The sequence below is a fragment of the Hibiscus syriacus genome, unplaced genomic scaffold, assembly GCF_006381635.1.
Source record: "Hibiscus syriacus cultivar Baekdansim isolate YM2019G1 unplaced genomic scaffold, ASM638163v2 tig00110694_pilon, whole genome shotgun sequence".
Lineage (NCBI taxonomy): Eukaryota > Viridiplantae > Streptophyta > Magnoliopsida > Malvales > Malvaceae > Hibiscus > Hibiscus syriacus.
The window spans coordinates 2,243,996-2,264,625 of NW_024062828.1; the positions used below are offsets into that span (position 1 = coordinate 2,243,996).

Sequence of the window (20,630 nt, forward strand, 5' to 3'; positions counted from 1 at the left end):
TAGTTTAAGTTGAGGATTAATTTATTGGCTTAAAAAAAGTAAATTATAAATGATGGGCTCAATGATCATATTTTAGCAGAAATTAAAACCTACCTAACTCACTTGCAAATGCAATACATGGAAATTACCACTAAGACTAAACGCACTAGACTCTTACAGGCTTCAAGTTAGAAGCTCATAAACTAACATTGACTCATAAACTCCGTTTTATTACTCCGTGTGAACTCGGTTTTTTTATTATTTGTCACGACAAAACAAGGTGGGTAACTCATAAACTAACATTGACTCAAGAATTAAAGAAAGCGACAAAAGGGCAAGAACAAATGGATATTTCACTTCATCACTTGCATATGTTCCTTAAAAGTAATGCAAAAAAATAAAATGTGTAATGTCTTGTGTGTATATAGGGACCTACGTAAGATTTTATGTTAGGATATATACTTATAAAATTTTAGAATTTATGAATTTATAAAATTTTAAGAGGATTATATATTATCAATAAAAATAACTAAAATATATAATAATTTAAAACTTTTAGAGAGGTAACTGCTCTCACGCATCTCTTCGATCTATCCCGGGTGTATTTGGAGTTTGGACTCTCAAAAGTTGCATACTCATGGTAACTTGGAATCCAATTGTTTTTACTTTCTAGTAACATCTCACCAGCAGAGAAGATAATTAAGACGATATTCATATTTTATTTCTCCTATATGCTTTTTAATAATATGATTTGAAAATTTTCATAAAATATTTTTAAACAATAATTATATGATTTCGAATCTTAGTGACCTCGGTGGTAAAAAATTTATTGTTAATCCTTGAAGTATCGGGTTCAAACACCAGAAAAAGACATCATGTAACAATGAAGTAATGTAACAAGGTTGATTTCGAAACAAAGAGAGTTGTTAATGTTAGATTTAAAGAATGTTACACATCATGATATAATTTTTCGATTATGTTCATGTTTAAAAGTGATTATTAGAATTCATTAATTAATTTTGGTTATTAAAAGTCAATGTTGAATTTTAGTATTTGTGTTTGTAGAGGATGTATGCATTGTCAACGGATAAAAAAGATTGTGAACAAATATTATCTTATAATCATCTCATACTATTAAAGAAATTAATCATTGTTGAATACATTTTTAAACAAATATATATTTTATATGATATATTTTCTCACCATGCAACATCGTAAGTATGACGAAATTCAGTTTAATATATTTATGTCCTATGTCCTATATCATATAAATATTAATATTAGAAGAATGTAAATGTCTTATAAATTTTAGGATAAATTATGTATATAGTACCTAAACTATCCGTTTTAGTACTTAAATTTTTATTTTTTTCAAAATCATACTTAACGTTTAGTTTTTATTTCATTTTAGTACCACGTCGTTAAAAAATTAACGGACGAGCTCGTCGGCCGTCACGTCTACAATCGATGGTCGTCGCATCCGTCAGCCTGTGAAGCCCAAACTTTCCAGCCTGCACCTTTTCGACCCCCTAAACGCAATTTCGATCTCCGTTTCACCGAAAAATGCCTCAATCTCCCTAAATCAACGATTAACTCTTCGATTTCTTCATCCTCCGATCTCCATAGTCCACCGTCCAATGGGCCTGAAACTGGACTATATTGGTTGGTTCATCATTCTCTCGTGGTCCACCGTTCATATGGGACGCCCGTCCATTGGAGCTATGTCATGTCAGCCCGTCCTTTAAGTTTTTAACTACGGGGTACTAAAATGAAACAAAAACTAAACGTTAGGTATGGTTTTGAAAAAAATAAAAGGTTAAATACTAAAATGGACCAAAACTAATAGTTTATTTACTAAACATGTAGTTTACCCTAAATATTAGGGTGTTAATTCAATTTCCACGTGAACTTAAATCTCTTAATGAAAAAAAAAACTCAATCAACTTTTACATCTCATGAGGGTATAGAAGGACACAAGATATCCCTTACATTTCACCCTAGGTATGGAAAACAAAATCATAAGATTAAATCACACATACATTTGAATAACATAATACTCCTTCCGTCCCGGTTTTGGTTTTAAAATTGTTTCATTCATATTCTATTAGAAAAGTCAACAAACAACAATACCTTTGTGTGTCTCACTCTTTTGTACTAATCAAAATAAATTTACTGATCAACTTTTAAGGATAATTTTATTATTTATTTTGATCAAATATATTTCCTAAAACTATGTGTATAGTCGATATAAAACATATATTATTGGAGGAGGAAGTATCAGACTTAGAGAAAGGTAAACATTCAATTGTGTGACAGACAGTATTCAGAGACTTGTACTCATCAAGCAAAACATATAGAGCATTCCAAAGCCAGTCGAGCAGTCCAATCCTAGAACTTCAAGTGATCGTAAAAGCTTTCGGATATCACGTGTCCCAGTATCCGTGCTATCTCTGTCAAATGAATCAACTGCCTGCTCTTCCAAATCACGCCATGTCTACTTTCATTCCGACACTGACGGATTCAAGGAGAACCACCATTCATCACATCATTTATGGGAGTGAGTGAGATCTTTAACCTCTCGATCTATCCATGATTACTTCCTTATAAGAGGTAGACCCTTAAGCATTCAACTTTCCATAATGGAATGATTACATGATAATATATGTTTGAAATATATTTTATTATTGATAACGTATACATAATTTATTGACGCAGATGCTTAAACTCGGAAATATTGTATATGGTAACAGGACACGGACTTGTGTGCGTCGGGTGTAAAAGGTGGGGTTTTGTGGTTGCAACTGTACAGAAAAGTTGATAGATTTTTTTTATCTTTCTTGTGACTTTCTCTCATCAACTTGGCTTATGTTATGTGCGATGGCTTCTTCTATAAACAAAAGAAACCCTATAAGAGAAGGAAGTCTTCACACGGTTTCTGAGTCTAAACAACTGAAGATATAGTTTGACTGAGGCACCCAAATCTTCTCCCTTTAAATTCTCCCCTCAACTCCATCTTCTATTACCTACAACAAATCATGCGTTTTTTAAGAAGCTCCATCATCTTGTTCCTCATCTACATAGCCCTTAAAATTAACCTCTGTGTTCCCAGCATTCCTTCACTGAAAACACTTCCCATTGCTGGTCATTTCGATTTCAAAAAAGTTCATTTTGCAGCAAAAGATTTTGGCAATCGATACAGTTTCCTTCCTTTGGCTGTTCTACACTCCGAGTCAGCTTCTGATATTGCCACCACAGTGAAGCATATATGGAATATGGGTTCTGGTTCACGACTCACGGTTGCAGCTAGAGGGCATGGCCACTCACTCCATGGCCAAGCACAAGCCCGCCAAGGAGTTGTGATCAACATGGAATCACTCCGAAGCCCTAGAATGAAGGTTCACACCGGGAACTTCCCTTATGTGGATGTCTCAGGTGGTGAGCTGTGGATAAATATACTGCGTGAAACCCTGAAACATGGGTTGGCACCGAAATCATGGACGGATTACCTCCATTTAACTGTCGGCGGTACTCTTTCCAATGCTGGGATCAGTGGACAGGCGTTTCGGCACGGACCGCAGATCAGTAACGTTCACCAACTGGAAGTCGTTACAGGTTTGTTCAAATTTGTCTTCATTCAATCTGAGAGTTTGGATGTAATGCTCCATGTTGTAAGATGGTGGACTGTGCCTGAATTCAGGGAAAGGAGAAGTGGTGAATTGCTCGGAGAAGCAGAACAGTGATCTGTTCTACGGCGTTCTCGGAGGACTCGGTCAGTTCGGCATCATAACACGGGCACGGATATTGCTGGAACCAGCACCTAAAATGGTAAAAATGGAAGACAATTTGAATAATATAATATATCATACTTTAGTTGAAAACTTGGGAGTATACTTGTTATGACTATTGTTTTTCGTCCTCAACAGGTGAAATGGATTAGAGTGCTGTATGAAGATTTTTCCACATTTTCCAGGGATCAAGAGAGGTTAATATCTGTAAAAAGCACATATGATTATATTGAAGGATTTGTTATTATAAACAGAACTGGTCTGTTAAATAACTGGAGATCATTCTTCAACCCAAAGGATCCAGTGCAAGCTAGCCAATTCAAGTCAGATGGAAGAACTCTCTTCTGTCTAGAATTAGCAAAGTACTTCAACCCTGAAAAAATGGATGTAGTAAATCAGGTGAGCCAATTGGACTTAATAAGCTATGTTTTTACTATGTATGCATAACTAAAACATTTGCTTTTACTATATTTGCAGGAAGTTGTGAGTTCATTATCTCAGTTAAACCACATTCCATCAACACTTTTTCAATCAGAAGTTCCATACATTGAGTTTTTAGACAGGGTTCACATTTCCGAGATCAAACTCCGGTCGAAAGGCTTGTGGGAAGTTCCACATCCATGGCTCAATCTCCTCATCCCAAGAAGTAGAATCCAAAGTTTTTCTCAACAAGTCTTTGGCAATATCTTGACAAATACAAGCAATGGCCCCATCCTCATCTATCCACTGAACAAATCAAAGTAAGAAACTCAAAACAAAAAACTAAAAAAAAATATAATTCACTTGTAAATATTCATGACTGCTAATATTAATCGCAGGTGGGACAATAGAACTTCAGCTGTGTTACCAGAAGAAGATGTTTTCTATTTAGTGGCATTCCTTACATCTGCAGTGCCATCTTCAAAGGGAAGTGATGGCATAGAGCACATACTAAGTCAAAACAGAAGAATTCTAGATTCATGTGATATAGGTGGTTTTGGGGCAAAACAATATTTACCCCACTATTCTACAAAAGGAGAATGGAGATCCCATTTTGACACACAATGGGAAGCTTTTGTCCAAAGAAAATCCACTTACGACCCTTTGGGTATACTTGCTCCTGGCCAAGGAATATTTCAAAAAGCTACAGCTTTCTCATTATAACATCTATGCTATATAAATACTTTTAGCTAAAAGGGGGAAGAAAAGTAGGGAAAAGCTTTTGGCAGGCAAATGATTCAGAATTGAAATGCTGCAAACTCATACTGTTACTGAGTTTAGGGTAGTTGAATTATACAGTTTGCAACTAAAATGTCAAATAAATCATATGATTTTTTTTAAATCACAATCATAACCAATCTTTACATCTCTGTATCAGTGAATGATTAACTGAAGCAACAAACTAACAAATCATAATACATTTAGACTACTCCGAAATATATGAAAAATTCAATTATTTAAAAACTTGGGACCTCAGTTTTCACAGCCTCCTTGTATATAAGCCTACGCCTCATCAGTTTCTTATATTAATAATTGACTAGTACTGTAGCTGGCACTGGATAAAAACCAGTGCCCCACAGGGGGATAGAAAATGATCAATTACTTGGCCTTTCTTCTCTGGAACTCAGATGCAACAATAATGGAAAAGATCAACAATAATGGGATATTCAATCACGATTAGTGAATCATCTCATGGTTCTCATTCTTTCCAACTAAATTCATGTTATCCACCTTACCTTGAACAAAATCCAAGTTATAAATTTTTTTGTCATCATTTATCGTACAACATGTTTCCTACCAATGATGCATCTTATAATACATAATGTGATGTCTTCTTCACATGGAATAAGAAGAAATCATTACCAAGACAATGACGAAGATGGAAATGCTTTAGATCCACCACGCCATTCATTTTGGTGGTGAACTGTAAGATATAGAATTTTTAATTATAGTTATGTATTTTTTTTCTTTTTAAATTATGTAAAATGAACATTTTTATGATAAAATATAAAAAATTTTGATATAATTTTAGTAATATTGTTTATATGTTATTCATTAACACTATAATTGTTATTACAGGCTTTTATTTAATAACATTGCATTGTTGAATCCAGATCTACTTTCGCTTCCCACCTACGCTTATCCTTTTGCTTTCTTCCTTTGCTTTTAGCTCCGCAAATCCTCAGATCTACTCTTTCACTCACCTGATTTTCGTTTCTCGGAAGCTGGAGATCCAGAAAGGAAAGTGTGGAACCTTCTCTCTCTCCCGATATTCGTTGGAGTTACTTTTGCTTTTTGCAGGTGAACGTTACCGCAACCATATTCCACCGGTGATCTCTACAGGTGACTCCGGCTACCCCATTAAAGTTCCACAGCAGAACCTTCGTCGGAAAATAATCCCGCCAAAAAATAGCAACTACTTCTTACTTGCCGGTCAGGTACATATAGTAGTTGGCCAGATATTTAAACGTATTATGCTACTTTTACGACTAGTTTTGATTCTGTATTAATAGTAGGTGTATCTATGTGATTGTTTAGTATTTTTATTTTTGGAATTATCACTTACTACACTATTATAATCATATTTATATTACTTGATATTAAATTAAAAATCATTATAAGGCACTACTGGATCTATATTTGCTATATTGCTCTGGGTAGGAGTTACTAGATCATTGTTTTTTCATTGTCCTATACCTCTAGTATCTTATATCATTATTTATATTTCAAATTGAGTATATCTGTTATAAATATTTATAAACTGTTTTTGCTTTTTGGGTGTTGCATTTCGGGTCTGAGGATTTTCAGAAAGGTTTCTTCTTTGGATATTCTTTTCATAGTCCCACATAGCTTCGATTATAGATGATTACGTGAGGTCATGTCATTCTTTTAGATCCCATAGGGCGTATAGGGGGAGGGCTCAACGGAGTGGTGTCAATGAGACTAGACTTAGAGTTTGTTCGTTAAATGTAGGCACATTAAATGCTAGGCTGCTGGAGCTGACCGACGTACTTAGTAATAGGAAAATAGATTTTGCATGTATTCAGGAGACTAGGTGGAAAGGGGCTCGCGCCAGAGAGTGTAATGGGTACAAGTTGTGGTATTCAGGAGTAGATAACGCTAGAAATGGGGTGGGTATCTTGGTATCCTCTAGTCTCAAGGAAAATGTTGTTGAAGTTTGTAGATACCGGGATAGGATCATGATGATTAAGGTTATTATAGAAGCGGAAGTGGTTAATGTCCTTTCAGTGTACGCTCCACACGTTGGCCTAGGGGAGGGGGAGAAACGTTGCTTCTGGGATCAGTTAGATATTGTACTTAGGAGCCCGGAGGACCAAAGAGTTTTCATAGGGGAGACTTCAACGGCCATATAGGTAGTGCAATCGACGGGTATAACGGTGTTCATGGAGGTTTCGGTTATGGTAACAGGAATGATGAGGGGCGTACGTTGCTTGATTTTGCTACTGCTCACGACTTAGTGATCACTAACTCCTTATTTAATAAAAGAGATGTGAACTTGATTACGTTTCACAGTGGGGGACATTGTACCCAAATCGACTACATCTTGGTTAGAAATCGGGAACGATGGGCTTGCATTGACTGTAAGGTGTTCCCTGAAGAGGCATGTACATCACAACACAAATTGTTGGTTTGGTGTTCCGCGTACCCAACGGGCGGAGCACGCATAGGAGGGCTAAACTGGGTAAACCTAGGATCCTCTGGAAGAACTTACATGGAGCGACAACTGATGACTTTAGGAGTAAGCTTTTGTCTAATACAGGTTTTGAAACTACAAACTCAAATAACGCAGATATGTTATGGAAAAATATGGCAAATTCCATCAGAGAGGTGGGCAAAAAAACCCTTGGGTTGTCGACGGGGAAGGCCAAGGAACATAAAGAATCGTGGTGGTGGAACGACGAAGTCCAAACTAAGGTGAAGACAAAACAAACTTGCTTCAAGGAGTTTCTTCAATGCAATGACGACGAAGAAAGGTCGGGAGCTAAACAAAGATACCAGGAGGCAAAGCGGGAAGCCAAGAAAACGGTAGCTAAAGCAAAGGATAAGGCATATGAGGAAATGTACAAGAGATTAGACACTAAGGAAGGACAAAATGGCATATTCAGACTTTCAAAATCTAGGGAGACTAGGAAAAAAGATCTAGGTAACATTAGGTTTATTAAGGACAACAATGGTGTTCTTTTAACGAAAGAACAGGATATTAAGAGGGTTTGGGGTAGTTACTTCTTTGGCTTATTTAATGACGGTGCCTCTCCATGTAGAGATAATATCGTTGTTGGGTCAGCCGACCATCATACTACGGCCAATGACTGCCCTACAAGTAGGATTGGGTTTGAGGAAGTCAAAATGGCTCTTAGAAAGATGGGAAGGGAGAAAGCTGTCGGTCCTGATCAAATTCCTATCACTGTGTGGTTAGCCTTAGGAGATGAGGGAGTTAAGTGGTTGACCAACATCTTTAATATTATTTAGAGACTGCCAAGATGCCAGAGGAGTGGAGAGAGTCTACGGTGATACCAATTTATAAAATAAAGAGATCCCCAACGTTGTGGTAACTACAGAGGTATTAAACTACTCAGCCATACCATGAAGCTATGGAAAGGGTGATAGAGGCTAGGTTGAGACAAGTCACTAGGGTTTCGGAAAACCAATTTGGCTTTATGCCAAACAGGTCTACCACGGAGGCGATTCATCTACTTCGACGGCTTATGGAGAAATATAGGGAAAAGTCTAGAGATCTCCACATGGCGTTCATTGACCTTGAGAAGGCCTATGATAGCGTTCCTCGCGATACGATATGGAAGACTTTGGAAACGAGACGGATACCAACTGCTTATATCCGGACGATTCGTGATATGTACTGTAGATCTACTACTTACGTCAGGACTACAGTTGGCGACACCGAGGCATTCCCGGTGGAAATCGGACTCCACCAGGGGTCGGCTCTTAGCCCTTACATCTTCGCCTTGATTATGGACGACATCTATTGTGCGACACCAGACGGTGTACCTTGGTGTATGCTTTTCGCTGACGACATTGTCTTAGTGGCTGAAACAAAATCTGAGTTGAATAGCAGACTGGCTACCTGGAAGACTGCTTTGGAAGAAAAAGGTTTAAGGATCAATATTGAAAAGACAGAGTATTTATGTTCAAACTTCAGTGGGAACCAAAATGATGAAAATGTAGAAGTATGCATCGAAGGACACGTTCTTCCCTCAAAGGATTGTTTCAAGTACTTAGGGTCTATGATACATAAAGATGGGGGTGTAGATGATGACGTTACACACCGTATAAAGGCGGGATGGCTAAAGTGGAGGGCTGCTACTGGAGTTTTGTGTGACAAGAAGGTGCCTCTAAAACTTAAGGGAAAATTTTATAGAATGGCAATAAGACCAGCGCTGTTGTATGGATCAGAATGTTGGGCACCCAAGAAGGATCACGTTAGGAGGATAGAGGCGCAGAAATGAGAATGCTTCGATGGACATGTGGTAGGACTCTGTGGGATATGACGACAAACTCTGCTATTAGGATGTCCTTAGGGGTGATGTCTGTTTCCGAAAAAATGAGGAGGGAAGACTACGGTGGTTTGGACACGTCCTTAGGCGACTACCGTCGGATGCGGTCAGGAGGGTAGAGTCGATTACAGTCGACGGTGCCAGAAGGAAAGGACGACCAAGGCGGAAGTGGGATGACGCTTGAGATCTGATTTGAGGGATTTAGGCCTTACCGAAGACATGACCTATGATAGGAAATTATGGAGGCTTAAGACTAGGTAGTCGAGTAGTGTGGGTCACATCTATAGGGTGTATCATCTTTGTCTTCTTTTAAATGCATTTGTAGTTATTTCCTTGACTTTTACTTTTTATACTTTTCTGTTATTGGTATTTATGAAATATTAGAACTGGGCTTACTATCGTTGTCTCATGTGTATCATTCTCATCATGTTTCCTATGTTATTTTTAGCCGGGTCTTAGGTTTCTGTCTATATGCAGAGACTCTTTCGCAGGGATTATTTGCAGGGATTACTCCCCATTACAGACACATATGATATTAATGACTGCATATGAATACTGTTTAACTATGTATTTATGTAATTATTTATACATGCATTGCATTTTATCTATATTTTTAATTTTCTGACTGCCGGAGGTCTTTCACGGAAGCTATTCTCAACCTGGCGTTGGGGGCAGCCTACTACCCTACCTCCCCCTTACCCCATACATATGGGAATTGGGTTTTGTTGTTGTTGTTGTTGTTGTATAATTGTTATTACACATTATCCAGTATGATAACACTTCTATGGTTTGTATTTGTTTTTAATAAATTTTTATCTATGAAATTAAATTTTTATTTTCAAAAAAATATTAAAAGTATATATAATATATTAAAGATAGTTGTAAAATGTATAAATATAATATTTTAGAAGTATTATATTTTTTAGAAAAAAATCACGACCATGACAACTGCAACATATTACGTAGCGCTGCAACATCCATAATTACGACACAACAATCACTTCCGTAACAAAATTCGCAATCGAAATTTGATACTATGTGTTAGAGAGATTGTGGCAATGGACCAAATGTTTGCCTTGCCACAGTTGATTAGGGTTCCATTTAATAACTGTACGGCAATGGTTCAGAATATCTGTCCATTTCTGAAACCACTCAAAATATAGGAGATACTTTCCACAACAGTGACCACTTAAAAGGAAAAAGCAAAGTTTCTGGTTTCTGGTTTCTGTGGAACACTAAGGTCCTTTGGCGGAGAATATTTGAAAGAAAAGAGACTGACCATAAGTATGCATGTGATGTGGGGATGATGATGGATGGAAAGAAAGATGCTAGAAATGTCATATGTCATTCAGGGTCAGTTCTGACATTTTAAGTGTCCTAGATAAAATAAGAGATAAGGATTCCTAAAAGAGAAAATCGCCTCAGTGACCAAAAATACCTTATAATATACGATTTTAACCAATTTTTTTTGGATTTGCCAAAATGACCAATAAAATCGCAATAGAAAATCGCAACGTTAAAAAGAAAATCGCAACGGTCATCGCAATGCGATTGATAGAATCGCAATGCGATTGATAGAATCGCAATGCGATTGATAGAATCGCAACGTTGAAAATCGCAACGGTCAAAAGAATAGTTAAAAAAAAATTGTTTCTTAAGAATTTTCTCTAAAAAGATCGGACGTGTCGAAGACACGTATTACCACGACCACGACCACGACCACGACCACGACCACGACCACGACCCGACCCGACCCGACCCGACCCGACCCGAGACGAGACGGCGCGGCGGCGGCTCGCGAGAGTCCCCCTTGTCCTCTTTCACTCAACAAGGAAGTGCAAAATACAAGCCTTAAATAATTCCCAATAGTTTTCCAATACTATGTGGATTGAGCATTACCAACACTTGTCCCATATCATTATTCTTCATAAGTTATCATCCATTACAATGAATCGATAATAAATTAATTTATTTTAATAAGTATTTAAAATTATAACTTGATAAATACATGAATAATTCTATTATTAAATAAAAAAATATTTTTTTATATTAAAATTATTGAGATAGATATTACTATAAAAGTAAAGATTTTTTTTTCACGTACAACCTCTATGTGAATTAGTTTTACAATAAGGTACGGTTGCATTGGATTCTTCGTATTAGATGGTCTTTAATAAAATCATCATCATCATTCTTTTGTTCAACAATACCATATATTAATGAGGTATATTGGTTCATTAACACGACTAATTCATATTGTAATGGATGATAACTTATGAAGAATAATGATATTTGGAACAAGTGTTGGTAATGCTCAATCCCACATAGTATTGGAAATACTATTGGGATGGTATTTAAGCTTGTATTTTGCACTTCCTTGTTGAGTGAAAGAGGACAAGGGGGACTCTCGCGCGCCGCCGCCGTCTCGTCTCGGGTCGTGGTCGTTGTCGTGGTCGTGGTCGTGGTCGTGGTCGTGGTCGTGGTCGTGGTAATACGTGTCTTCGACACGTCCGCGCGGATACTATCTTTTTAGAGAAAATTCGTATGCGATTCTATAAATCGCATTGCGATTCTATCAATCGCATTGCGATTTTCTTCTAAATCGCGTTGCGAACTTGGAAGCTCGCGTTGCGATTTTCTTTTGACCGTTGCGATTTTGATATCGCGTTGCGATTTTATTGGTCATTTTGGCAAATCCAAAAAAAATTGGTTAAAATCGTATATTATAAGGTATTTTTGGTCACTGAGGCGATTTTCTCTTCCTAAAAATATAACTTAAAATTCAAGAATAAATTTCGGTAAACGCCAAATAAATTTTTTCATAAAAAATTATACGAGTATATTCTATTACATTAACCAACATTATTTTACCAAATATATAAAGAGACATCACAATTTTCACTCAATTTACTCCTATTATGTCTTCAATCATCTCTTAGAATCGTTTCTCTCAATCGAAAATTGACGCCTCTCACCTACAAAACAGCATACACAAATTCTCATAAGAAACGGTTTATTCTAGCATTTTGAGATGCAAGTCATTGAGAATACACTCAACCATATTCCTATCATCTCCTTCTTAATAGCTAATGTTGCTAAACCATTCAACCTTTCTTGTGACATTGATGACCTCAAGTACGTTTTTATTAATTTAAGCTTTTTATGTCTTCAATCATCTCTTAGAATCGTTTCTCTCAATCGAAAATTGACGCCTCTCACCTACAAAACAGCATACACAAATTCTCATAAGAAACGGTTTATTCTAGCATTTTGAGATGCAAAGTCATTGATAATAACATCAACATCAATATTTCCTATCATCTCCTTCTTAATAGCTAATGTTGCTAAACCATTCAACCTTTCTTGTGACATTGATGACCTCAAGTACGTTTTTATTAATTTAAGCTTTGAGGAACTTCTTTCGGCTGAAGCTACGGTCACAGACACAGTTAATAAAATCCTATAAGCAATTGAAGCATTCGGATAACAATCTACAGATTTGACAAACTTAAGAATTTTATATCCAAGATAATGATAATGAATTTCACGATCATGAATGTGTCTAACATGATCTTGCATAATCACATCAAACTCTGCAATCATTTCAATCAATCCCATAAAATTATCATTGTTATCTTGATATAGTTTTTCATTGGATCCTCGAAATGCAAGATTATGTTTAGCAAGACATTTCACAACTGAGAATATTCTTTGTAACACTTGTCTCCAACGCTCTTTCTCTTTCATAATCTCTTCTTGCAAATTTTTATCGATTGTTTGATTTTTATCCAATCTTACTCTCAATTCATTCCAAGTATTCATATTAGTCACATGTTCAACAATATTTTCATGTTGTTTAAGCCTTTAGCTGATATGCTTCAAATCACTTAAGCCATCATTTGCTAACAAACTTACATTACTAATCGATTTGAACAACTTACAACAAAAACAATATACTTTGTCAACATTTTTGGAATAAACTAACCATTTTTATCACTAGTATCACCATTGCTCAACTTTCTAGAATAACATGCATATGAGAAATGTCTATAATATTTATCAACAGGAAATTCAAGATCCATTTCTCTTATGGGCCCTTTGCCAACAAATATATCCTTCGCATTATTGTTAAGATTTTTCCAATTCATATGATCATATATATTCAAATGAGGAAGTGTTTCTTCACCAATGCCTAAATTTCAACATTTTCATCAATTGGCACATCATTAAAGTCAATTGGAACATTTTTTTCATCATATATAAAATTTAAATAACTTGAAAAATAAATGCAATTTTTTTTAATTTATCATGAATTTTTAAATATTATCATTTCACTGTATCTATGCATCAAGTTATGATTAAATATTAAAATAAAATTAATAACTATTTTTTATCTCATAAAAAATAGTTAACAATAATAGTTGAATTTTTAAATATTATCATTTCACTATATCTATGCATCAAGTTATAATTAAATATTAAAATAAAATTAATAACTAGAGTTTTTTTGTCTCATAAAAAATTTAATTATAATTCAATAGTTCTTATTTTTAGCATACTTTGAAGTTTAATAATTGGGTAGATTTTAGATTCAAGATTGCGAAGATAGCATTATACACGGCGGTTGAATTAGAAAAACATTGTAAAAATTATGGTAGTGTATAGGGTTATGCAAGTGAAAGAAAGCTTAATTTCATGGAAAATCCTCTTTTCATTCAATCAGGAGTTTGAAACACTTTCAATCAACATACGCTAAAATATACTGAATTAAATTCAACATGACATCCAATATACCAAAATGAATAAGACCCAGAAACTAAAAGGATGTGAAATATAAGGATGGGGCCCTCCTAACCTGGAATGGAAAATCGAAGTATAATGCTATCTTCTTCTAAGAATGCCCCCCTTCAAACCTGTGGAATGGAAAATCTGTAGAAGTAAAGCAGCAGGAAGGATCCTGGGCAAATCGAAGTATCGGTGAGTCTCCTTCTAAGAATGGACCCCCTCCAAACCTGGACCCTAGGCGGTCGCCCTCCACGCCTGGGCTCAAGGCCGACCCTGATGTCATTCATACTGCAACTGATGCCATATAACCATTTAAAGTAAGTCAAATTCATTTCCAAAAGAGGAAATAAAGAATCATTGTGAAATTAGTACAAAGAGTATGTATTAAGATTCTCATCACGCTTGTTTCATTGAGAGAGCTTTACTTGATTGATTTAGATTTTACGTGCTCTGACTCGAATTTATTCGAGTATTTCTAATAAATAAGTTTAATTTATAATCAATTAACTATCCTCTATATATTAGAGATTAAAGTTAGATAATAATTTATTTATAAAAATCCTCTTGTATTCTTTTAATTTTGACATTAATGACAATTCTCTTCTTCTATGTATGAATTTTTTCCGAAAATATTTTTTACGTAAAATATTGATATCTATTTTATTGTGTGGTCGCGTAACAAATTGGTAACAGAGCATATTCAGGTTTCAATCACGATAATGATATCTCTAAAGTATGAAATTTTGCTATTGGATAGCAACACTAGGGTAGATTTGAGAAGAAATCTAATTTTGCTAGGAACTCTGGAATAAAAAAATACAGATACTCCAATAAAGGTGAATTATGAAAGTTACTAAAGACTCTTTCGTAGGGATGGCAAAAAAATCCAAACCCGACGGGGAAAACCGAAAACCGAATTAAACGGGGATGGGGAAAAACTGTTTATGCTAAACGGAGACGGGGATGGGGAAAAACCGTTTATGTTAAACGGGGATGGAGACGGGGACGGGTTTAGTAATCCCCGCCCCGATTACCCGGCCCGATACCCGGCCCGATAAATATTAAAAATAATTTTTATATATATATATATATATATATATATATATATATATTATATAATATTTATATATTTCATTTAAATATATATACCCGGCCCGATACCCGACTCGATACCCGTTTAAATAACCGTTTATGCTAAACAGGGATACCCATTTTTCCGCGGTTTTCCCCGATTACCCGATGAGGATCCCCGTTTAAATTCCCGTGATTTTTTAAGCGGGGACGGGTAGGGTTTTTTTAAACGGGGACAGGGATGGGGACGGGGGACCAATACCCGGCCCGTTGCCATCCCTACTCTTTCGTTGTGAACATACGGTAGAAAAAGAATGTCAAATTTTATGTTCTACTAGATTTAACAGTTTTAAACTATGCATTTTTATTTCCTCCTCAATGTCAGATGATGATGTTACTAATGAAAACATACCGACAAAATAAAGTAGAAAATGGTTTCGTATTAAATAAGACAATCGTGGGCAAGACAATTTTGTGAAGTAAAAATATTTCAATTTTGTGAGCTTAACTAATTTGAGAATAAGAAGAAAGTTTAATTTGTCACACATGTTAATAATGATGATTAATTTAATTTGAGCATAACGGTCTAATTTGATGATCGAGATTATGATGTGTATGATATTACTATTGGTGATACAATTGTAAGAAAAGTTGACACTTATGATGACTTTAACGATGTGAAGATTAAGTTGTCTCATACATAAGGATGGTCAGGGGTCGAGTCGAGTTTTTGGCCCACCCGAACACGACTCAAGTATAACACCCATTCATCTATTATCTAAACTGATTCAAGTTTAGGGATGCTCTATCCTATATGAAAATCGACTCGATCTGACACAAATATATTCATAATTTTTTTTATCCCTAAATACATAAAGGTCAATTATACGATTATTTTTAGGTCAGGCAAGATCAAATATTTTTCATCATAAGCTCGAATCAAACCTGATCCAAGCCTGAAATTTCAAAAAAAAAATGACCTTATAGTGTTAGTTTGAAACCTATCAGGTTTGGTTCAAATGCAAATCCCTACTCATACATCCAATTTTAGGCAAGACTTATATTCAGTTGATAATCATTATTGATTAATATCTTTAAAGGAGTCCTGTAGAAGAAGTGGAAAACTTGTTCGTTGAGGTGAAAAATTAATTTTTATTGAGTTTGAGTGTTTCATCGAATTTGAGATTTTGTCTCAAAATCCTTGTAGTTTCAGAATTCGTGTCAAGATAAATATTGTTAGGTTTCGAGTAGAATTTGGTTTGAATCAAATTAATGAAAGATGTAAAATTAAGAGAAAATTAGGGGGGAAACCTAATTTGATTTCAAGTAAGGAACACGTTTCCTTAAATCAAGTTATCCTATAAATAGATACTAATGATTATAGTTAAATAATAAGTTGTTTTTAAAAATTATTTTTATTTTCTTCTAAATTCGATATTAGTGAAAATTCTCTTCTACTACTCATAGTTTTTCACGAAGAGATTCTTCATATAAAAAATCTTAATACCTATTTTATTGTGCAATCATTGTACTTATCATTATACTCTTTAACATAATCCTCGAAGACATAGCTCAAAGTAGAAAAAGAATCATTTAGAATCAAACTTTTCTTTAGTGCTAGATTGACAAAAAAACGATGTAGTGATGAGAAATTATCTTGGAACTACAATGATAAGATTCTAACTTTGTTCGGAACAAAAAGCAGCTCCAATTATCATCGATCAGCAGCCAAGAATTAGGTCAAGAAGCAAAGATTGCTCCATGATGGACATATATCACAATCAGGTAGTCAATGGTATGAGCAGCTATAGTGATGAGCATAGCATCTAAGTAAACTTGGTCCAGCTTTCAATGACGATTGATGTCGATCATACCTTACTTTTACCTTCAAATTTATGGAAAACTAAATGCACTGATACTTGATTAAACTCCACTACAGCTTGTAATGGTTCTTCTTATTGTTAACCCACACCCATGCAAGTTAATTAGATAGTTTAGATGATACACTTGAGTTTTGAAAATGATTAAACACGACTTGCTTGTCATCCTTGCCATTTGGTATGTAGTTTCCTATGGAGTTTTCCTGATTTTTGGAACTAAGAATAAGGCACTCTACCAAGATCACGTGACTGTTGGCAGTTTTCATACAAAGGTGTCCATATTCAAATCATTGGAACTCTCTGTTTTGTCTGTAAGTTAATCATACTACTAGATACAAGTGTTACCCGTTGGCTGTGGCACTTGCATAAACAGGAGAGCCTTGATATATTTGCACCAAGCCACCAATGGAATTAATAATATACCCTAAATGCCAAACATATATATATACTAATGCTAGATTAAAAACAACACTATAAATAAAGGGCAAAGTACAGAAATAGTCCGTGACTATAGGTTGTTTTGTTGAGTCCTCCGACTATTAAAAGTTACAAAATGGTCTCATGATTATAAGGTGATGTTTTGTTGAGTCCCTTGGCTATTCAAAGTTACAAAATAGTCATCTTACTATTCATATGTTCTAAACTCGTCTTTTTCCGTTAAAAATTTAGCGACAGTCTGAGCTAAACGTTACATGCTCATTAACATATGATAAAATCTGATCTAAAAATTGTTTGAGTTGTATTTTGTGGATCGAGTCTTTATTTATACTATGTCGTCGAATCATTTCTTGAAACATCATGTCATTGAGTCAATGCTTGAAAACAACGATTATGGTAGTATACATCATTAAAATATGATATTATCATATCCTAGTCAGTAGATTAATGTCTAGCTCAAATGACCATTGATTTTTAACGGAAAAGGATAAGTTTGAAACATATGAATAGTCAGGTGACTATTTTGTAACTTTTAATAGTTGTGGAACTCAAGAAAACAAAGCCCTATTGTCGGGGACCATTTTATAACTTTAATAATAGAGGAATTCAATAGAGCAACACCTTATTGTCTGATGACTATATGTGTACTTCACCCATAAATAAATAAGGAAATATTTACCTTGGTGTTGAACAAAAAACTGTAGTAATCACCTATACTCACCAATTTTATCCCAAAAAAATTAATTAATTTAAAATGTAAAAAAATCATTACAACCATACCCTGCTGCCACCGAATCCCAGCAGCTCCCATCTTCTCAGCTCCATGCACACGCCACCACCATGCCTCATCAAATCCTCATTAGAAAATCACATGCAATAGGAACCAATGGTAAATTTTTTTAAGGATTGTAATGGGTAGATATATAAACCCAAAAAAAGAAAAAGAAAACAGGAGGGGGACTCTTTTTTTCCTTCACACAAAAAGAAGCGACTCTTCCCTGATTCATTTTCCCAATTCTTACAAAAACAACAAATGTAATATCTCTCTTCATTTTTTAGAAAGAATGAATCATACAAACATTTCAAAGCTCTCATCTTCATTTTTTGATTTCTAGCTCCTTCTTTTCTTTTTTTCTTTTTGAAACCAAGATAAAATATGAAGAAAAGGTTTTGAATTTACCTTAATCCTCGGAGCCATGGTCGAGCATCGGTGTCGTCGTCATCGGGTCCAGGGAGTTAAGAGGTTGGTCTTGGCTCGTTGGTAACCGAAAAATGGTGGTGGCCATGAGTTTTGGGACTCACAGCCATGAGAGGAGGGGAGTTAAAGTGGAGTTTGGTTTGTTTTGGTGGCCGGAGAGGCCACCCAGGTCGTTTTGGACGTCGATCGGAGAAGGAGGTCGTCGATTTGGTGGCCAATGTGAGGCCTTAGTGCCTTTGGAGTGGTCGGTCGTATGGAGAGAGGTGAGAGAGAATATTAGAGTTTAGTTTTGTTTAATTTTTAGGCTTAGTTTAGGTTTATATTAGATTTTTGGGGAAATAACTTAGTAACCCACAGGTTCCACCATGTTTTTACATTATGGTCACCAATTTTTATTTAATTCAATTTTAGGCTCGTTGTTTTATTTTTATTTTAACTTGGTCCTATTAATTTATTTCGAATTGAACATGTTGCTTTGTTTAATTTTTGATTTGGTCACAACGTCTGTTATTTTTTTGTTTTAAGTTAACTAGTTTTTTATTTATTGTATTTTAATCACTTGCATTCATGCTATTTTACTTTAATTTCGCACCATGTTTTATTTTATTCTAATATGGTCACTACTTTAAAGTTATTATTGTCGAGACGTTTCTCTGCCCGGCGACGGAGAGTGCAAATAGTACAACTAAGTGTAACTAGTCTCGAAAAAGTAAGTGTTTATCTTCTACCATAAGATAGAACACTAAATTGTAGACTCACCACCAATCTTTTAATATGTTGAGATTGGTCACCAAAATGTTATATTATTCTAATACAATTCCTGAGAATAATATTAAAATAATACTACAAAGGGGTATGCTTACCAGAAAATGAGTTCGGGAGTCGGTTACGTATGAAGAAGGATTAGCACCCCACAATGCCAAAAAATTGGTACAAGTGTTTATTAATTAGTTTGTCGATGCAATATATTATAAATTTGTTTTTAACTTTTAATTTACAAATAACTGAAATAAATTACTACTTAATGTTATTAAATATAAAAAATAATTTCATTATAATACTAAATATTAAAATTACATAAGTTAAGTTATAAAATATGTAAATTAATAATCCTAACATAAGATATAAATAATAATAGTATAATTAATCTTATAGTAATAATTAATTATTAAAACATAAAATATTAATATTAATTACCATAATTAGAAATAATATTAAAATAGTGTACTAATATTGTAATTTACCCTAAATTATTATATAGGTCGGAATGTAAATTATTAAAGATATTAAGGACTAAATATGGTATTTATCCTAAAATATATATATACATGTAATTAATGACTAAAATGAAAATTAATAAAACTTGAAAACTAAATTAGAATATGCTGAAACATGCTTTCAGTGACTAAATTGAATGATCACAAAATTATAGGATCACGGGTAAAATTTCCCCTACCTAGAATTACGCATAAACCCCTCCCCAAAACGACACCGTTCGGGGAGGGGTATAAATAGGCCTCATCAAGCCTAAAGAGGCTTCAAGCCTCATTTCTCTCATTTGCTTCTCTCTCTTAGAGAGAGAAGCTCTCACTTCTCACTAGAATTCCCTCACCGGAGGGAATTCGTCCACCGGTCGATAGTCGTACGCCATCATCAACCGCCAACTCCGGCCACTACTGACAGTGGCCGAAAAGTACCAAATTATCCCAAAATGTTCATCTCTTCCCCCTAAAGCCTAAACCGAAAGATATTTACCCTAAAAATCCCTTAATCGAAGCAGATTTGAGATTTATACCTTTGACGTTTTATCTTCTGCGGTGGCGCGTGAAGGCGCGTAGATTCTCCGACGATGGTAAGACTTCTCTCACTCTCTTATATTTTTGTGGATTTTGGGTGGCTGCCTTCTTTCCTATTGTTGTGTCCTTTTCTTTTACAGGTTCATCCCTATTTATAAGGTTCTTCGAGTCATTCTTTGGACTGG

At 35.0% G+C, this 20,630-nt stretch overlaps 1 protein-coding gene across 1 annotated transcript; it reads left to right on the forward strand.

Annotated features, from left to right (window-relative positions):
- The first annotated feature begins 3,014 nt into the window (after positions 1 to 3,014).
- Positions 3,015 to 5,014, forward strand: LOC120138530 (cytokinin dehydrogenase 6-like). Its single transcript, XM_039153984.1, has 5 exons — positions 3,015 to 3,591; positions 3,677 to 3,804; positions 3,903 to 4,163; positions 4,242 to 4,504; positions 4,583 to 5,014. Exons 1-5 carry the CDS (start codon positions 3,015 to 3,017, stop codon positions 4,905 to 4,907), a joined length of 1,554 nt encoding a protein of 517 aa, XP_039009915.1. The 3' UTR covers positions 4,908 to 5,014.
- Positions 5,015 to 20,630: the final 15,616 nt, after the last annotated feature.